The sequence below is a fragment of the Eriocheir sinensis genome, chromosome 55 (genome assembly GCF_024679095.1).
Source record: "Eriocheir sinensis breed Jianghai 21 chromosome 55, ASM2467909v1, whole genome shotgun sequence".
NCBI classification, from domain to species: Eukaryota; Metazoa; Arthropoda; class Malacostraca; order Decapoda; family Varunidae; genus Eriocheir; species Eriocheir sinensis.
In genome coordinates this window covers 7,977,570-7,995,879 of record NC_066563.1, presented here as the reverse complement: position 1 = coordinate 7,995,879, position 18,310 = coordinate 7,977,570, and the positions used below count along the sequence as shown (strand labels likewise).

General features: G+C 42.7%; 1 protein-coding gene across 4 annotated transcripts in view; it reads left to right on the top strand.

Annotated features, from left to right (window-relative positions):
- LOC126984004 (probable N-acetylgalactosaminyltransferase 9) overlaps positions 1-18,310 on the top strand; it is a 114,759-nt gene that overhangs the window by 84,798 nt on the left and 11,651 nt on the right. For 3 of the 4 annotated variants that reach the window (XM_050837305.1, XM_050837303.1, XM_050837304.1), the window contains exons 2-8: positions 4,656-4,822; positions 8,707-8,881; positions 10,691-10,808; positions 11,710-11,801; positions 12,299-12,416; positions 14,751-14,936; positions 16,862-16,996. In XM_050837305.1, coding sequence (XP_050693262.1) covers positions 4,656-4,822; positions 8,707-8,881; positions 10,691-10,808; positions 11,710-11,801; positions 12,299-12,416; positions 14,751-14,936; positions 16,862-16,996 — 991 coding nt within the window. Of the gene's footprint in view, positions 1-4,655; positions 4,823-8,706; positions 8,882-9,475; positions 9,591-10,690; positions 10,809-11,709; positions 11,802-12,298; positions 12,417-14,750; positions 14,937-16,861; positions 16,997-18,310 lie in introns of all 4 variants that reach the window. The other variant, XM_050837306.1, reaches the window with a different exon arrangement.

The window sequence follows — 18,310 nt, the reverse complement described above, 5'->3', positions numbered from 1 at the left end:
CGCACTAAATGTGTTACACTTTATCAATTTACTGCGAACGGACCTTTCCTTGGAACTGGTTTGGACTTCTTGGAACTGGTCTGGACGACGTGATAGAGAATGTGCTAATAGGCTATACTTCATCATTTTACCGCTAATATACCTTTCCTTGGACTGGTTATACGTTACTGGAAGCTTCTTGTGTCTTTGGGGGATGGTTGACACGTTAGAAATTGAACTAATAAGATACACTTCATCATTTTACCGCGAGCAGACCTTTCCTTGGACTGGTTAACGATACTGGACTCCTGGGGAATGGTCGACACGTTAGAGAATACATTAATAGGCTTCACGTTATCGTTTTACCACTAATACACCTTTCCTTGGACTGGTTAACCGTTACTGGACTCAAGAGAAACGGTCGACGAGATAGAGAAGGCACCAATAGGCTACACTTTATCGTTTTACCACTAATATACCTTTCCTTGGACTGCTTTGACGTTACTGGAAGCTTCTTGTGTCTTCGGGGGATGGTTGACACGCTTGAGAATGCACTAATAGGCTACACTTCATCATTTTACCGCAAATATATCTTTCCTTGGACTGGTTAAACGTGGCTGGAGGATTCTTGTGTCTTGCGGAAGGATTGGCACGTTAAAATATTGTAATAGGCTATACCTGACCCTTAAAAAATTATTGACCCGAAAGAGAATGTACTAATAGACATCCCCTTATCATATTACCACTGTTAGATCTCTCTTTATACCGGCTAAGAAAGGAGGAGGAAAAGTGAGGTTAGGGAAAATAGGAAGAAATGAATGGTTGTAAAAATGATGCGAGGAAAGGAAGGGAGAGTAAAAAGTGATGGTATGGGAAATGGGAGGAAAGGAAGAGGAGGAAACGTAAAGGGAGGAAAAAGAAGAAAAAGTAATCGTAGGGGGAAATGGGATGAAAGGAAGAGGAGTAAGAATGAGGGGAGGAAAAGGAGAACATTGAAAAGTTATCGTAGAGGGGAATAGGAGGAAAAGAAGAGGAGTAACCTATTAGGTGATTGGAAGAAAAGGAGGACATAGAAAAGTAATGTTATGGAAAATGGGAGGAAAGAAAGAGCAGGGGAGGAAATAAAGGGGATGAAAAGGAATGGGAGGAAAGGAAGAGAAGGAAAATTGAGGGGAGGAAAAGGGGGGCCTGGAAAAGTAATGATAGGAAAGGAGGAGGAGGAAAAGGAGGACATGGGAAGGAATGGGAGGAAAGGAAGAGGAAGAAAATTAGAGGAGGAAAAGGAGGGTGTGACAAGGAATGGGTGGAAAGGAAGAGGAAGAAAAGCGAGAGGAGGAAAAGGAGGGCATGGAAAAGTAATGATAGGAAAGGAGGAGGAGGAAAAGGAGGGCATGGAAAGGAATGGGTGGAAAGGAAGAGGAAGAAAATTAGAGGAGGAAAAGGAGGGTGTGACAAGGAATGGGAGGAAAGGAAGAGGAAGAAAATTAGAGGAGGAAAAGGAGGGTATGACAGGAATGGGTGGAAAGGAAGAGGAAGAAAATCAGAGGAGGAAAAGGAGGGTATGACAAGGAATGGGTGGAAAGGAAGAGGAAGAAAAGCGAGAGGAGGAAAAGGATGGCATGGAAAAGTAATCGTTTAAAGAGAATTGGTTGCGGGGAGGAAAGGAGGGCGAAGAAAAGTGACAGAATTGGAGCAAAGAGGAGGAAAGGGAGTGAAGGGAAGGGGAGGAAGGGAGTGACCGCAGCGTGGAGTGGACTGCGGTCGTTGGTTTGGGGTTTGCGGCCAAGGAGTCAGAGAGAGAGAGAGGAGGAGGAGGAGGAGGAGGAAAGCGAGAGCGAGAGCGAGGAAACACAGGGAGACGGAGGAAGAGACGCGGAAGCACTTGTGAAACTTCGTGGCCTCTTGAAGCGTCGTGTGTGTGTGTGTGTGTGTGTGTGTGTGTGTGTAATTTCAGCCCCGAGGAGCAGAGGGCCTGACATGTTTAGCTCTTTCAGGACTCGCTACAACGCACACCAAGATTTCCCCGGGCAAGACTCAGACGCTTTCATTGCAGGGTTTCATCAGAGGAATTTCCGTGTTCTATTTGGTTTTGGTCCACTTATTCGTCTTGGGATCCTGTGTTTATGGTAGTGCGATTCCCAAGGCAAGACACCGCACCGATTATGACTGGGTTTCGTCATATAGGTTCCGTGTGTCCAGTTGTATTGCCCGAAACATCACTTTACACCCTTTACTATACGTCCTTCCATCAGGCGGGTCAGGTCAAGGGTCAGGCACTACACGGTGGATGCGTTGCTGGTCGTTTCATAAGAGCAGGGGTGTCAAACTCAAATCCTTTCGAGGGCCAATTAGGCGCTTGGTTATCATCTCAAGGGCCATCAAGTTTAGTATTTTCCTCAACTAACAATTATTAACTCGAGCTGAAAAATCCCGTCACCTAGCGGGCCACTTAAACCCCTTGGCTGCGGATTCCCTACAAGAAGACATCACCAAGCTACAGGAATGGAACAAAAAGTGGCTGCTACAATTCAATGAAGAAAAGTGTAAAGTCCTGTACCTTGGGAGGGGATATCCAGCATACCAATACCACATGGGAACACTCCACTTTCCAACACAGAGGCAGAGAAAGACCTGGGAATGTATGTTACCAGGCTACCAGTGAAGGCGAAATCTGTACCAATCGCAGTGGACGGGTTAAGACCATTCCTGCATTAGTCTGAGAGCTTTTAGTCTGTTTAGTTTTTGGTTTGTTTAGTTTACTTAAGTTAAAATATGTGTAGGTGGGTGAACAGGTAGGAAGAAGAGTGTGTAGGTAGGAAGAATAGTGGGTAGGTGGGAAGAAAAATGGGAAAGCAGGAAGAAAAAGGGTTCATATGTTTTAATCCATTTATATTTGTGAGTTAACACTTCTAAAAATCAGTCATGAGGGAAACATCGAACTAAATCCAACCCAGTCAAAAGAAAACCTGTATACACGATGCTATTTAGCTGCTACTACTACTACTACGACTACTACTACTACTACTACTACTACAACTACTACTACTACTACTACTACTCGCGATGCTACTTTAGCGTATGGTCTGTTTGGCCTTTTACACCTTAGCAAGTTAGCATTCGGTCTACCTCCACTACAAGAGCTTAGGTAGTACAGTAGGATAATAAAAACAAATTGAATAATGTTGAATGATTATTTACTATTAATTATATACACCTAATCATCTAAGAAAATACGTAAATGTCATCTTTATAATAAATTCATCGGTGCTGCATAAGAGATACAAGTAATTTACAGTTTAATCTTTTAACGACACACACACACTTGGTATATGACTTCGAAATGCCACAAACAAATCTAACTGCTTTTTTTATCAGTACTCTCTAGGGAATATAATCAAGGTCTGACTGAAGAAGCTCATCACCAACGCCTCTCACAAAACAGAGCACAGAATTTAGATTTGAGAGCGATTAACGACTTGTAGTTATTTATTTATTTATTTATTTATTTTACAACATAGGAGACAGCTCAAGGGCACACACAAAAAAGGAAACAATAATAAAAAAAAAAAGCCCGCGACTCGCTGCTCCTAAAAAGAATCCAAAGAGGTGGCCGAAAGAGGGGTCAATTTCAGGAGGAGACGCGGGTTTTGTGAATTCCGATTTATTGTTAACGCCCTTTACAATGTCGCTAACGCTTTGTGAATCCCAGCCCAGGACAAACAAAACCCCGAACAGAAAAGTCTCAATTAAGTTGTTACACGTGTTAGTGACTCATGACTCCACTTGTTGACATTTCACTCCTGTCCCAAGTCGTCTGTGTAACCCAAGAAGAGTCTGGGATGGGAGGAGCTGTTTACCAAGGCCACAGAGAAGATTAACCGGAATTTCATGAGTGTTTTCTACGATCAAGATGCAGAAGTCAGGTATAACTATCACAACAACCACAAAACAGTCCACCATGAAAATCCCAGCAACTTCTACGAGTCTTTTCACGTAGGTTAACAGAGGTGCCGATCGGTCTGCCAGCTCCGTTTTTCCCGATCAAGATGCAGAAGTCGGGTAAAACTATCACTAGAACCACAAAACAGTCCACCATGAAAATCCCAGCAACTTCTACGAGAGGCTTTTCACACAGGAACAGAGGCGCCGGTCGATATGCCAGTCACCAACCTACCCACCGCCTGTCTCATCTCCCTCACACAAGCTCCCATCCTCCTGCTCTGGTTTCTAGGGTTGGTGGCCGTCGTGGGAGTGTGTGGTCACCGGCGAGGCACAGTTCTACACGCGATTGTCATTAGTGATCTCGCCGTGGGAAGTTATCGGCTTCTAATTACCACCGGGATGGGAGTCTTAGTGGTGGCGTAAGAGAGGGCGAGAGAAGGGAAGAGAAGGAGAGGGCGGAGGCGGTGTGTAATAGGTGTGGCTCACTGGGTTAGTGGGAGTGACTCGTTCTGTTGACAAATGGTTACCTAGTTTCGAAGAGAGAGAGAGAGAGAGAGAGAGAGAGAGAGAGAGAGAGAGAGAGAGAGAGAATTAATGCTTATATTACTTAACCCTCCATCATTACCTTATCCTAATTGACAGAAGAAGGACACCCCTATTCCTAGACGTATATGAGGTGTTAGTAGGTATATGTGTGTGTGTGTGTGTGTTCATGTGTTCGTGTTCTTCCGCAGGTGCAAGACTCTTCAGTATGACTATGACCTCCCCAGCGCTTCCGTCATCATCATCTTCACCAACGAGGCGTGGAGTCCCCTCATTAGGACGATCTGGTCAGTCATCAACCGCTCCCCTCGCCGCAACCTCAAAGAAATCGTCCTCGTTGATGACTTCTCGGATAGAGGTAAGCATCCTAGGGTTCCTAACGGCCCCCTCTTTCCCTGTCCTCGTCTTCGTCCTCCTCTTCTTTTTCCTTGTCCTCCTCCCCCTCGTCCTCCTTTCTCGTCTTTCTCCTCCCTCTCGTCGTCCTTGTTCTCGTTCTCGTTCTCGTCTTCCTTCTCCTTCTCTTTCTCTTCCTCCTTCCCTGTCCTCTTCCTTTTCTTCCTCCTTGTCTTCCTCCTATTTTTGTTCCTCCTCCTTCTCTCTCTCTCTTCCTCCTTCCCTGTCCTCCTCTTCCTTTTCTTCCTCTTCGTGTTCCTCCTATTTTTGTTCCTCCTCCTCCTCCTCGTTCACCTCCTCTTCCTCCTCGTCCTCTTCCTCGTTCACCTCCTCTTCCTCCTCCTCCTCGTTCTCGTTCACCTCCTCTTCCTCCTCCTCCTCCTCCTCCTCGTTCACCTCCTCCTCCTCCTCGTCCTCTTTCTCGTCCTCCTCCTCAAGTCTCGCACACTCTAGAAAGGCGAAGGGTGCGAGGAGACTTGATCGAGGTTTATAAATGGATGAAGGGCTTTAATAAGGGTGATGTAAGGTTCTGATGGTAAGAGAACCGGGTAGGACACTTAGTATTGGATTAAAACTGGTAAATTCTGATCCATCAAGGACATTGGCAAGAAGTGGTTGATGAGTGCATGGAACAGGTTTGGCAGTCATGTGGTGAGTGCTAATACGATAGTTACATTAAAAGAATAAAGATAAATTCATGGCTGGTGATGTTAGGTGGGGTGAGGTTTACAGGAGCTGCCTTGTATAGACCTGCCGACCTCTTGCAGACTCCTTATGTTGTCTTGTTCTCTTCGTCCTCCTCTTTCTCCTCCTCCTTCCAAGTCCTCCTCTTCCTCTTTCCTTCTCCTCCTCCTCTTTCTCCTCCTCCTCCTCCTTCCAAGTCCTCCTTTTCCTCTTTCCTCCTCCTCCTCCTCCTCCTCCTCCTCCTCTTGTGGGTGGTTCCAAAGAGGTTGCAGGTGGCGGTTAACCCCTCAGACACGTGTCACTGGGGGGGGGGGGGGAATTGGGGGGTGAGGGGGGACGTTGGGGGGAGGGGGCGTGAGGAGCAGCGGTAGTGGTGTTCTCAAGCATTTTTTTTTTTTTTTTTTTTTTTTCCCGTCACTCCTCGGCCAACCGCACGTTCATGTCCCTCCCGCGAGACTCCTTAACACACACACACACACACACACACACACACACACACACAAATTCTTTCCCGGCCATGCAAGAGTCCAAAGTGTGACAAAACGATCATCTCTCTCTCTCTCTCTCTCTCTCTCTCTCTCTCTCTCTCTCTCTCTCTCTCTCTCATTTTCTTTCATTATTCCTTTATTTTGCTGATTGGTTTGGTGAGAGAGAGAGAGAGAGAGAGAGAGAGAGAGAGAGAGAGAGAGAGAGAGAGAGAGAGAGAGAGATTTGATTTGATTTGAAATGTTTAATGCAGGGTTGGAAAAAAAAAATCGATTTATTTGATTTTAATCGTTTTTTTTATTTATATCGACTTTCTTATTTAAATGATTTTTTTTTCCATTAATCCTTGTTTGTTTCCACTGATTATCTGTTTCAGTCTTATGAGGCCATTTTCTTGTTTTAAACTTGGCCAATGTTAAATGAAACCATAGTTTAATATACATTACCCAAGATGAGTTTTTCACAAAAATCATAAGCTGCCATAAAAATCGTAAGTTGCCAACTTGTCTATTTTTATCTTGTCAAATTTGGATCATATTAATAAGAAATTAGACTTAATCATGGTACTTTGCATTAAAAAAAGAATTCAGCCCATTAAACTTCATAATTACATTTATTGTTATTATCAACAATAAGACCTTACTTTCTTTTTTATGCTTTTGAATATTTTTCTTGTAAGAGACGTCAATGATTCACTGGTGCCTGATTTGCTACAGGACCACTACATGATCAGTACAGGACAAGTAGACTTGATACTTTTCCTGTACAACAGGTTAACATATTCTTCTTCCTTATATATATATATATATATATATATATATATATATATATATATATATATATATATATATATATATATATATATATATATATATATATATAATTTAAATCACTGGATATTTTACTCATGATGTAACACTTAAATCATTTTAAATACATTATATTTAATTTGATTTATCTCATGATTTTTTTACTCTGATTTAAATCGATTTAAATCACTTGATTCAAATAATTTAACTTATTGGAGAGGCGTTTCCACATCAGTATTTTGTGACTGGCCACAACGCGGATCCACAAACACATGCACACAATTGTCTTCCGCACCGCCGCCTGTGGGAACACCTGCGCGCCAGGCCCCAAAACACCTGTGGCGAGGATGACAGGCCATGATAAACGGCTACAACAATGAAGAGAGAAAGATAAATAAAAAGTGAATGTAGCCGTGGTATAATCTATGATAAACGAATGTAACTATAATAAAAGGCTTTGATAGATGAATGTAAATGTGATCAAACTCTATGTTAAGCGAATGTTAGTGTGATAGAATTCGATTATAGATGAATACCGAGCCTTGTGATCCAGCGGGCGGTGGAGGCTTCGTGGAAACGTGTGCGTGGGAGTGGGAGGAGTAGGAAAAATGAGATAAAAATAGAAAGGCAGATGGTGAGGAAGAAGGAAAAACAGATGAAGAGCGAATGATAGACAAGGGGAAGCAGAGGATGGGAAGGAGTAGGAAGAAGAGAGGGAAGAGGAAAGAGAGATGATGAAAATGAGGAAAGGCAGAGAAAGGATTAAGCTGGAGTGAGTAGGAGAGAAAGAGAAACGCAAGAGGAGTAGGAAAAGAGGAGGAAGAGGAAAAAGAGATAATGGGGAAGGAGGAAAGACTGATGAAGAAGTAAAGAGAGGGAGAGAGGAGGGGAAACGGAGGAGGAGGAATATGAAGAAGAGGAGGAAGAGGAAAGGGAGATATGGGGATAGGAGGAAAGGCAGATGAAGGGAAAAAGGAGGTGGAGGAAAAGGAGGAAGAAGAAATTAAGATGAAAAGGGAGGCGAATGAGGAGGAATAGAAGGAGAAGGAAAGGCAGATGAAGGAATAAAGCAAGTGAAAGAGAAGAGGAAACGGAGGAAGAGGAATTAGAAAACGAGAAGGAAATGGAGGTGAAAGAGGAGGAGAAAAGAAGGAAAGGTGTGCTGGACAGGAAAGGCAGATGAAGAAATAGAACGCGTGAAAGAGAAGAGGAAACAGAGGAGGAGGCAGATGAGTAGGAAGAAGAAATTAAGAAAAGGAAATGAATGAGAAATAAGAGAAGGTATAAAGGTGTGTTGGACAGGAAAGGCAGATGAAGGGATAGAGCGAGTGAAAGAGAAGAGAAAACGGAGGCAGATGAGAAGGAAGAAATTAAGGAAAAGGAAGTTAATGAGAAGTAAGAGAAGGTATACAGGTGTGTTGGACAGGTGATGGGTATTCTCACGCTTCCGCCTTTCACATCTTTCACTTCCAAAGGCCGAAAAGGAGCTCAATCGGATTCTAATGAGTGTTTTTTTCAGCTTCATGGTACAGAAGAAGGGTCAGACTATCACCAGGGTCATAAAACTACCCAGTGACCCCAAATCTTATGAAATCCTTGTTAAATTTGTGTACCTGGGCGCCCAAATGTTTAAGAAGACATTTCGTAGCCCAAGAAAATCTATTAGACAAGGCTTTCGTAGGAGTTGTGGGCATTTCCAGGAGTAGTTTTATGACCCAGGTGGTAGTTTGACCCTTCTTATGTACCCTGAACCTGAAGAAACACTCCTTAGAATCGTCCTGACCCCCTCTTTGACCTTTAGAAATAGCTGATGTGAGAAGCGAAAGTGTCTTATAATATGGACTTATAACTCTCTCTCCCTCCCCTACAGCCGAGCTCGGGGAGAAGCTGGACCTGTACATCAAGTATCGGCTGCCTCCGCTGGTCCGGCTGGTTCGGCTGCGGGAGCGCCACGGCCTGATCCGGGCGAGGCTGGAGGGGGCGAAGGCGGCCGTGGGGGACGTGCTCATCTTCCTCGACTCCCACTGCGAAGCCAACGAAATGTGGTACGTGGCGGGGACGCGCGAAGCCCCGGCGTGTTGTAATGACCGACACTCACTGTACTTGGTTGTAATGTGAAACTAAATCCATTGTTCAGCACTTGTCCAATAGTTATTTTTTGTGTTATTTGCATCGATGGAAGTCACTACAGGCAATAGTGACGTATCTGTCATGACTCTTATAATAGAACAGACGTTCCCAAACGTTCCCTGGCCATTCCCCACATCAGTTAGTCATGCATGTTATACTCTCGTTAGTTATACACATCCATATGAAACCTTTGACGATTATATTTGTTTCCGTGTGGAATGACCAAAGTGGACCCATTTGGGAACCTCTGTGAAGTACCGAAGAAAGAAAAAGTTAAAAATAGTGTCTTGTAATTGTTATCAGCATAAAGCAGTCTACACTTGAGTCATAGTTAATAACTTGATTGATGGACTTGTTGGTAGAAACCTGTGTTACATTGGCTAATTATATTTTTTTGAAGTGTTCCACTAATGATTTAGTTCCAGAGCAGAAGCCTGAAGTCATCACCTCTAGTGTTGCCTTCCTCAGCTGTTCACGGGGTTATAATACAGTGTGTCTCTCCCTCATAGGATGGAGCCTCTGCTTGCACGCATAAAAGAGAAGAGGAATACATTGGTTAAGCCAATAATTGACCGTATTTCGGACCTCAATCTCAATTACCGCTATTCACTGACATATTTTAAGGTTGGTAGAGATCTGGAGTCAACAGTGCTTATCGTGGCATTTTGAATGAGTCTTTCTTCAAACCCTGTCACTATAGAACTATGTAAGCAGGAATCGGCAGAAAACTCGGCAGAAGCTTATAGAGTAATGTTTGAAAAGGAATAAGGATTAAACTCAAGGCGAACGTCGCTGCCTCGAGCCAGGAGTAAGGGAAAGAAGATGAGATTGACGTATAACTGGTGATGAAAGAACTACGTACAGGTCGTCCTTGAGTTACGACGTGTGCGGCTTACGACTGCTAGAACTTATGACCAGGCCAATGATATTAGTAACACGATTAACTAACGAGTTGACATTTAAAATATCCCGCCGTGGATAGAGCAGCTGTTTGTTTACACAGCTCTCCCGCACCTCCTATCCTTCCCTACCTCGCCACTCCTCACGCGATGGCCAGGCGGGGTAAGGCTAAAGGAGTGAAGGGTGGGTGGGCTGCGCCAGCCTACCCACGCCTCCCCTTCACTTACCTGTGGAACACAAGCTCTAAGTACTATTTGAGCTGCAGTTGGTAGTCGCTACTCTACGCTAGCCTACAATCTGCTATACAGGCATACCGCTAAATGTAGCACCCGCCTGTTGGTTAGCAAGTGAGCCGAGCAAGGGTGGATTTCTCCGGTTATCTCCACACTCTACAAGTTTCAGCTGCGTTCGGTTCACCCGCAAGCCCACACACCTTCCCGCAGGTGTGTGTGTGTGGGGGGTAAGCCAAAACGGACAGTCGATCAGTGGAGCGCAACTAAAACGCCGTCCCACAACAACAGCTCCCTCACAATATTACAGCACGTAACGTAATGTTGCGCAGTGTTGCGTGGCTAACAGGTCAACTGAACGCAGGGTTGGGGGAGGCAAGCGCTGCCTTTCCGTGGCGGGGCATTTGAATAATTTTTTTTTTTCAATGTAAATTTCGAGGAACTAAACTGATATTTTTACGCATTATGGAGGACTATTGAGCCTGAAGCTTTGAGCCACAGTCTAGTCTAGACAGACTGGTGTGGTTCCCTGGCCTCAGCAGCCGCCCTTACCCGCTCTCAAGGTGTGGTGTGTTAAGGCAATGATCATTTCAGGATGGAGCCTTTGCTTCAGAGAATAAAGGAAAGCCGCACAGCCGTTCTGGTTCCCATCATAGATGTTATCGATGACTCCACTCTGGAGTATTACCACGGCAATGGGCGATACTTTCAGGTATTGTGGTCAAGCCTGTGGCCTGTAGATGCTGCAAGCAACTAAATAACTTTGGCCATTGCTTAGTAGTTCCTCAGCTTGTGTAAATTTGACTGCTGCAACCCGTGGCGCATGTATATAGCCTGCTGTATGTCTCAAGGGATGGTGCCATGTTCGGCTAACTATTGATGGATGGTTCTCTTTGCTCATGATTTGAACTAAGCGTATACTAACACTGCATCTTCATGCTCTTATCTCTAAATGCATGATTTTTCTCAAAGTATTATACGTTTGTAAAGAGAAAACTCTCTCTCTCTCTCTCTCTCTCTCTCTCTCTCTCTCTCTCTTCCTGCATTGCCTCACACAAATGTCTCACATCCACGTAACACACCAACCAACCACCAAACGATCTGCCTTAAGGAATGCCTGTTCATATAACATATATATTTTATATACTTATTTAACCATAAGCAGTAGAGTGCATGTGGTATGTGAGATACATAATTTTTTCATAAATTTCCTCATACATGTAGATGAAGTGTGTTGGACATCCTTTTTATCCAAGAACTAATGGTCTGTGCTTTCTAAATCTTTTTAAGCTTTCTCATACTTATTTTGAGCTTGCACTAAAACATAAAAGTAAAATAAAGGGCCCCAGTAAAGACAGGCTGCCCACCACAGCCTGTGTACACATAACATTTAGTAAGCTGATGTATATGTATGTAGACCATAGAGACATGTGTATGCATGGCACAAGTAATGACATATTACATCTGTTTAGTGCATGATGAAGAGTTCATACTGATATATTTGTCAAATGATCCATATTAGCTTTGTGCAAAACAGTAGTTGGGATAGGAGAGTGCATTGTTATATAGTAATGTAAACCTTCTGAGGCTGACTAACGTGTTGCTGCTGGCAGGTGGGAGGCTTCACCTGGAGTGGCCACTTCACCTGGATTGAGATCAGTGAGGAGGAGCAGCGGCGGCGTGGCAGCCCCGTCGGCCCAACCAGGTGAGCCGTGCCTCCTGCTACCAGGGGTGCTCTCTCAGGTCTGGTCTAGGTCATTCCATCTCATCCATACACCACCGGCCAGTTACTAGGGTTATTTATAAACTCTTAACATAGTTTCGTTTATGCAGAGATGATATCTGCCATAAAGCACTCTATAATTGCATACTAACGTGCTATAGTGAAACCAAATTGTCGAGTCTGTTTTGGCGTTGGCTCCCGTGGGTCCTTTTCTCTCCTCTGCTCTGCCACACAGTCCCAACACCTATTTTTTCCTCTCATATGTTACCTATAGCTTACATATGAGTGGAAGAGATAAGTGTTGGGACTGTGTGGCAGAGCAAAGGGGAGGAAAGGACCCTCGGGAGCCTACGCCAGACTGTCCTCGACATATTTGGAAGACTATAGTGGTGCAACATTACAGCTTTAGAGCAGACGTTTGTAGGAACATGATTTTGTGATGCTGCTTACACCTGCACTCCCTCTCCTCCCTTCCCCAGATCTCCCACAATGGCTGGTGGACTGTTTGCCATGGAGCGTAACTATTTCTGGGAGGTTGGCAGCTACGATGAAGGCATGGATGTCTGGGGCGGCGAAAACCTGGAGATGTCCTTCAGGGTGAGTGTGGCGGCTTGGTGAAGGGTGGTGACGGCTTGGCATTACCTGTCACTAGTCTACATGGAACATACATTTAGGATATCAAGAAAAGAAATTGTTATGGTGAAGTACGCTCTTAACTTCTCCATGCCCTTCTTTAGGTGTGTAGATGGGTCCATATGTTTTGCTGTATTTAACCTGGCACATTCAAAGGCCAAGGATTAACAAAGGACAGTATATCATAAAGTGTAAGAATATTAGTTCACAAAAAAGACCCTCCACTGTGACAAAAAATAATCAAGTCATTAATAATCAGTCTTCAAGTAAGGTGTTGATCTGGTTCACCATGTGGCACCATCTCTATACCTAGTGAAGGTCTTTAACATTACAGAGAACTATTATATCATTGAAATTGCAACCACATATAAGTACTTCTCCTGAAACTGACCTCTCTTTTGACCTCTTATTGAAATTGCAACCACATATAAGTACTTCTCCTGAAACTGACCTCTCTTTTGACCTCTTATTGAAATTGCAACCACATATAAGTACTTCTCCTGAAACTGACCTCTCTTTTGACCTCTTATTGAAATTGCAACCACATATAAGTACTTCTCCTGAAACTGACCTCTCTTTTGACCTCTTATTGAAATTGCAACCACATTTAGTACTTCTCCCGAAACTGACCTCTCTTTTGACCTCTTATTGAAATTGCAACCACATATAGTACTTCTCCTGAAACTGACCTCTCTTTTGACCTCTTATTGAAATTGCAACCACATTTAGTACTTCTCCTGAAACTGACCTCTCTTTTGACCTCTTATTGAAATTGCAACCACATATAGTACTTCTCCTGAAACTGACCTCTCTTTTGACCTCTTATTGAAATTGCAACCACATTTAGTACTTCTCCTGAAACTGACCTCTCTTTTGACCTCTTATTGAAATTGCAACCACATTTAGTACTTCTCCCGAAACTGACCTCTCTTTTGACCTCTTATTGAAATTGCAACCACATATAGTACTTCTCCTGAAACTGACCTCTCTTTTGACCTCTTATTGAAATTGCAACCACATATAAGTACTTCTCCTGAAACTGACCTCTCTTTTGGCCTCTTATTGAAATTGCAACCACATATAAGTACTTCTCCTGAAACTGACCTCTCTTTTGGCCTCTTATTGAAATTGCAACCACATATAGTACTTCTCCTGAAACTGACCTCTCTTTTGGCCTCTTATTGAAATTGCAACCACATATAAGTACTTCTCCTGAAACTGACCTCTCTTTTGGCCTCTTATTGAAATTGCAACCACATATAAGTACTTCTCCTGAAACTGACCTCTCTTTTGACCTCTTACTGAAATTGCAACCACATATAAGTACTTTTCCTGAAACTGACCTCTCTTTTGACCTCTTACTGAAATTGCAACCACATATAAGTACTTCTCCTGAAACTGACCTCTCTTTTGACCTCTTATTGAAATTGCAACCACATATAAGTACTTCTCCTGAAACTGACCTCTCTTTTGACCTCTTACTGAAATTGCAACCACATATAAGTACTTCTCCTGAAACTGACCTCTCTTTTGACCTCTTACTGAAATTGCAACCACATATAAGTACTTTTCCTGAAACTGACCTCTCTTTTGACCTCTTATTGAAATTGCAACCACATATAAGTACTTCTCCTGAAACTGACCTCTCTTTTGACCTCTTATTGAAATTGCAACCACATTTAGTACTTCTCCCGAAACTGACCTCTCTTTTGACCTCTTATTGAAATTGCAACCACATATAAGTACTTCTCCTGAAACTGACCTCTCTTTTGACCTCTTATTGAAATTGCAACCACATATAAGTACTTCTCCTGAAACTGACCTCTCTTTTGACCTCTTATTGAAATTGCAACCACATATAAGTACTTCTCCTGAAACTGACCTCTCTTTTGACCTCTTATTGAAATTGCAACCACATTTAGTACTTCTCCCGAAACTGACCTCTCTTTTGGCCTCTTATTCTGTTTCCTTTTATCGGAGCAGCGCCTTGTTGTTGCTTTTTATGTTGAGCTTTCTCCCTTGATGTAAAAAAAATATAGATAGATAAATAAAACTACATGTGTATGATTCTAGGTTACATTTGTGTGTGTGTGTGTGTGTGTGTGTGTGTGTGTGTGTGTGTGTATATACCATATTTACCTAGTTGTGAAATACTGGAAAAGATACATACTAGGCTCGTGCTATCCCATCTCCATAACGCTTATCATCCAGTTTGGCTTTAAATTCATGAATCGTTTTTTGCACACACAGTCTCCTCGTCAAGTCCGTTCCATGTCTATGTTATGTTTATATACACAGGTGTGGATGTGCGGAGGTACGCTAGAGACCATCCCTTGCTCTCGTGTTGGCCACATCTTCCGCTCCTTCCACCCCTACACCTTCCCGGGCAACAAGGACACCCACGGCCTCAACACGGCACGCATGGCGGAGACCTGGATGGACGGCTACAAACGCCTCTTCTTCATGTACCGGCCAGAGCTTGAGGTATGCCAGCCTGTCCCGTGGTGGGGCAAAGGGAGGCGTCATTGTCTTGTTGATGAATTTAGAACCGTAACTTGGGATCATTCAGGGTGCAGTGTATTGTATTAAAGCAGGAAAAAGTAGAGAAAAGCAGAAGAGTAGAAAAATAGGGGAAGAAAAGGAGAAAAGCAGGAAAAGACAGAATAAAAAGGCAGAAGAGTGGGAAAAGAAAATGGGAAAAAGTAGAGGAAAGCAGAAAAGTAGAAAAATAGGGGAAGAAAAGGAGAAAAGTAGGAAAAGACAGAAGAAGCAGGAAAAAGTAGAGGAAAGCAGAAGAGTAGGAAATAGGGGAAGAAAAGGAGAAAAGTAGAAAAAGACAGAAGAAGCAGGAAAAAGTAGAGGAAAGCAGAAGAGTAGAAAAATAGGGGGAAGAAAAAGAAGAAAAGCAGGAATAGACTGAATAAAGGAGCAGAAGAGTGCCAAAAGAAAGCAGAAAAGGCAGGAAAAAGTAGAGGAAAGCAGAAGAGTAGAAAAATAGGGTAAAGGAAAGGAGAAAAGCAGGAAAAGACAATGAAAAGGCAGAAGAGTGGGAAAAGAAAGCAGGAAAAGCAGGAAAAAGTAGAGGAAAGCAGAAGAGTAGAAAAATAGGGTAAAGAAAAGCAGGAAAAGACAGAATGAAAAGGCAGAAGAGTGGGAAAAGAAAGCAGGAAAAAGTAGAGGAAAGCAGAAGAGTAGAAAAATATGGGGTAGAAAAGGAGAAAAGTAGGAAAAGACAGAATGAAAAGGCAGAAGAGTGGGAAAAGAAAGCAGGAAAAAGTAGAGGAAAGCAGAAGAGTAGAAAAATATGGGGTAGAAAAGGAGAAAAGTAGGAAAAGGCAGAAGAGTGGGAAAAGAAAGCAGGAAAAAGTAGAGGAAAGCAGAAGAGTAGAAAAATATGGGGTAGAAAAGGAGAAAAGCAGGAAAATGACAGAATAAGGGGCAGAAGAGTGGGAAAAGAAAGCAGGAAAAAGTAGAGGAAAGCAGAAGAGTAGAAAAGGAGAAAAAATAGGAAAAGACTAACTAAGGGGCAGAAAAGTGACAAAAAGGGCAGAAAAGTGACAAAAAAGGGCAGAAAAGTGACAAAAAAGGGCAGAAAAAGCAAAGAAAAATTAAGGTATATGGATTTACAGTAACTTTTTTGTGTCACCTTTTTAGTGGTATTATGTTTTGGTATTTCACCGGTATTGTGGGACGAGAATACCCTTACTATCTCCTAACATGTTTTTAGCCCGGAAACTCAAATGTTGAAGCTATTGTCTACCGTCATTGTTTGCAGCTTTGTGGTGACTCACTTTCAGGTTCGTGTGTGCTGTCCTCCAAAGAATTGCTTGAAAATGTACAAATCTTTTCATGTGATCTTAACCCGGTAGCAGCGACGGGCCAAATTTGTGGCTTTACCGTGTAGCAGTGACGGGCCAAATTTGTGCCATGATATAAACCCCCCAAAAAAGATGATATGTAATCTGATCACAAATGCTTTAATATATATTATGAAATGGTTTGTGTGAGTGATGATTTTTTTTTCATTTTTCTCGCTTGGTGGGACCATTAAGAAACATGATCCCTGCTGCTACCGGGTTAAGGAAACATGGAAGATATTGTAGTTATGTTTCCTGTATTGTACTGAAGAACGACCTATTGCCTTTGCTTCCCATGGAGTGCCCTTGTTGCCATAATTCACAAGTGCATTCTGTCATGTGTGTAAGCGAAGTATCCGGACACCTCTCCACCTGAAATTAACCTCTCCTGGGCTCTCATTGTTTTCTCATTTGTCGGAGCAGCGTTCAGCAGGCTTTTTTGTCACTGTTTTTTGTGTTTTGCCTTTGAGCTGCCTCCCTTGCTGTAAAAAAAATAAAGCAATAATAATAATAATAAAAAAAAGCCTTCTCACAATGACCTCCCTCCCCCAGCACGCAGACTACGGTGACGTGACTGAGCGGCGTGAGCTGAGGAACCGCCTGCAGTGCAAGAGCTTCAAGTGGTACCTGGACAACATCTTCCCTCAGAAGTTCATCTTGGACGAGGACTCTGTGGCGTATGGCCGGGTAAGTCCCTCGGAGGCTGTGACGTTTACCCGAAGTCAGTTGCCAAAGGATTAGATGAAATGTTTGGAATATATGAAATAAGATGTTCCTGTAGTTTGCCTTAAGTGAAATATATAATAGTTACAGTTCGCACAGAAAAAAATTACTTAGCTTTTTTCAATATTTTTAGCCATGAGATATTGGAATAAACCTTTACAATATACATAATTTAAGCCTATAAAGAGTTGGTTCTGATGGTGTCTGCCGATCCTCTCTCCTTTCCTCCTCCTCAGCCTTCCTTTCTTGACCTGTGTACTGAGAATGTCACTTTGGGGAAGAGAATGTTTGGCTTTGTTACAACACAACGGAACATACACTCGGTGGAGGGATTTCAGGGTCACGGGACAGGGTCACATTGAACACTCACTCTGGTGACTCGCGGCTATGGGGATTTGTTTCATCAGCTTAGGCGGCGCATCACACACTCGTAACAGTAAAGACAAAGTGAACATAATCAACACTGAACGCCCAGATGCAGTGTCTGGTTGTCATAAAATTTGCAAGAGATTCATGAGATTCACACTTGTATTGCTGTATAGTGTTCTTAACTTATATACGTACTTTCACATTTAACTTTTCTTATACATACCGAACACAACATTACTGATATAGCATTGCACTCCCCGATGGAGCTGTGATGCCTATCCATTAACCTGAACATTAATTAAGATGAAAATGTTTCTTATGCTCCCTGACTGAAGTGGAAGCAGTGTAATAAGGGAGGAAATGAGTGCCTTGTTTAAGATCAATTTTCGTTTGTGAGAGAAAAAGATATTGGTCATCATATAGCGAGGACTAGAATAAGTCTATAATCTTTACCTTGCAATGTGTTCAGCTCTGAAGCACGAGGGAAACTAAGTGTTGAGGATGCTGAGGTTTTATAAGTTAGTTCTGTGTGTATGACAGGCAGAACATTTGATGAGGCAGATGTGGGAGGGAGAAGTTATAATAGCCAATGTATAGTTAATATTAATACAAACAGTCAGTCAGTTCATACAGTCATCCCTCAAATAGTACGGTTTTGGTTTTATGTGGATTTTCACTGAAGATTTTTTTAGGATTTTTAAATTTCCCGACAAGCAGGAAATTTAAAAATCCTTAAAAGATCTTCTATGACAATCTGTATAAAACCGAAACCGAACTATTGGAAACCGTAATATTTGAGGGACGGCTGTATATTACATAGGGATAATTACTCTATGTATCTGGGTTCTCTAGTCATTTGTTGTGGTTATTATAATGGAGTGGAAGTATGAAAGTCCCGCACCCTTCCAG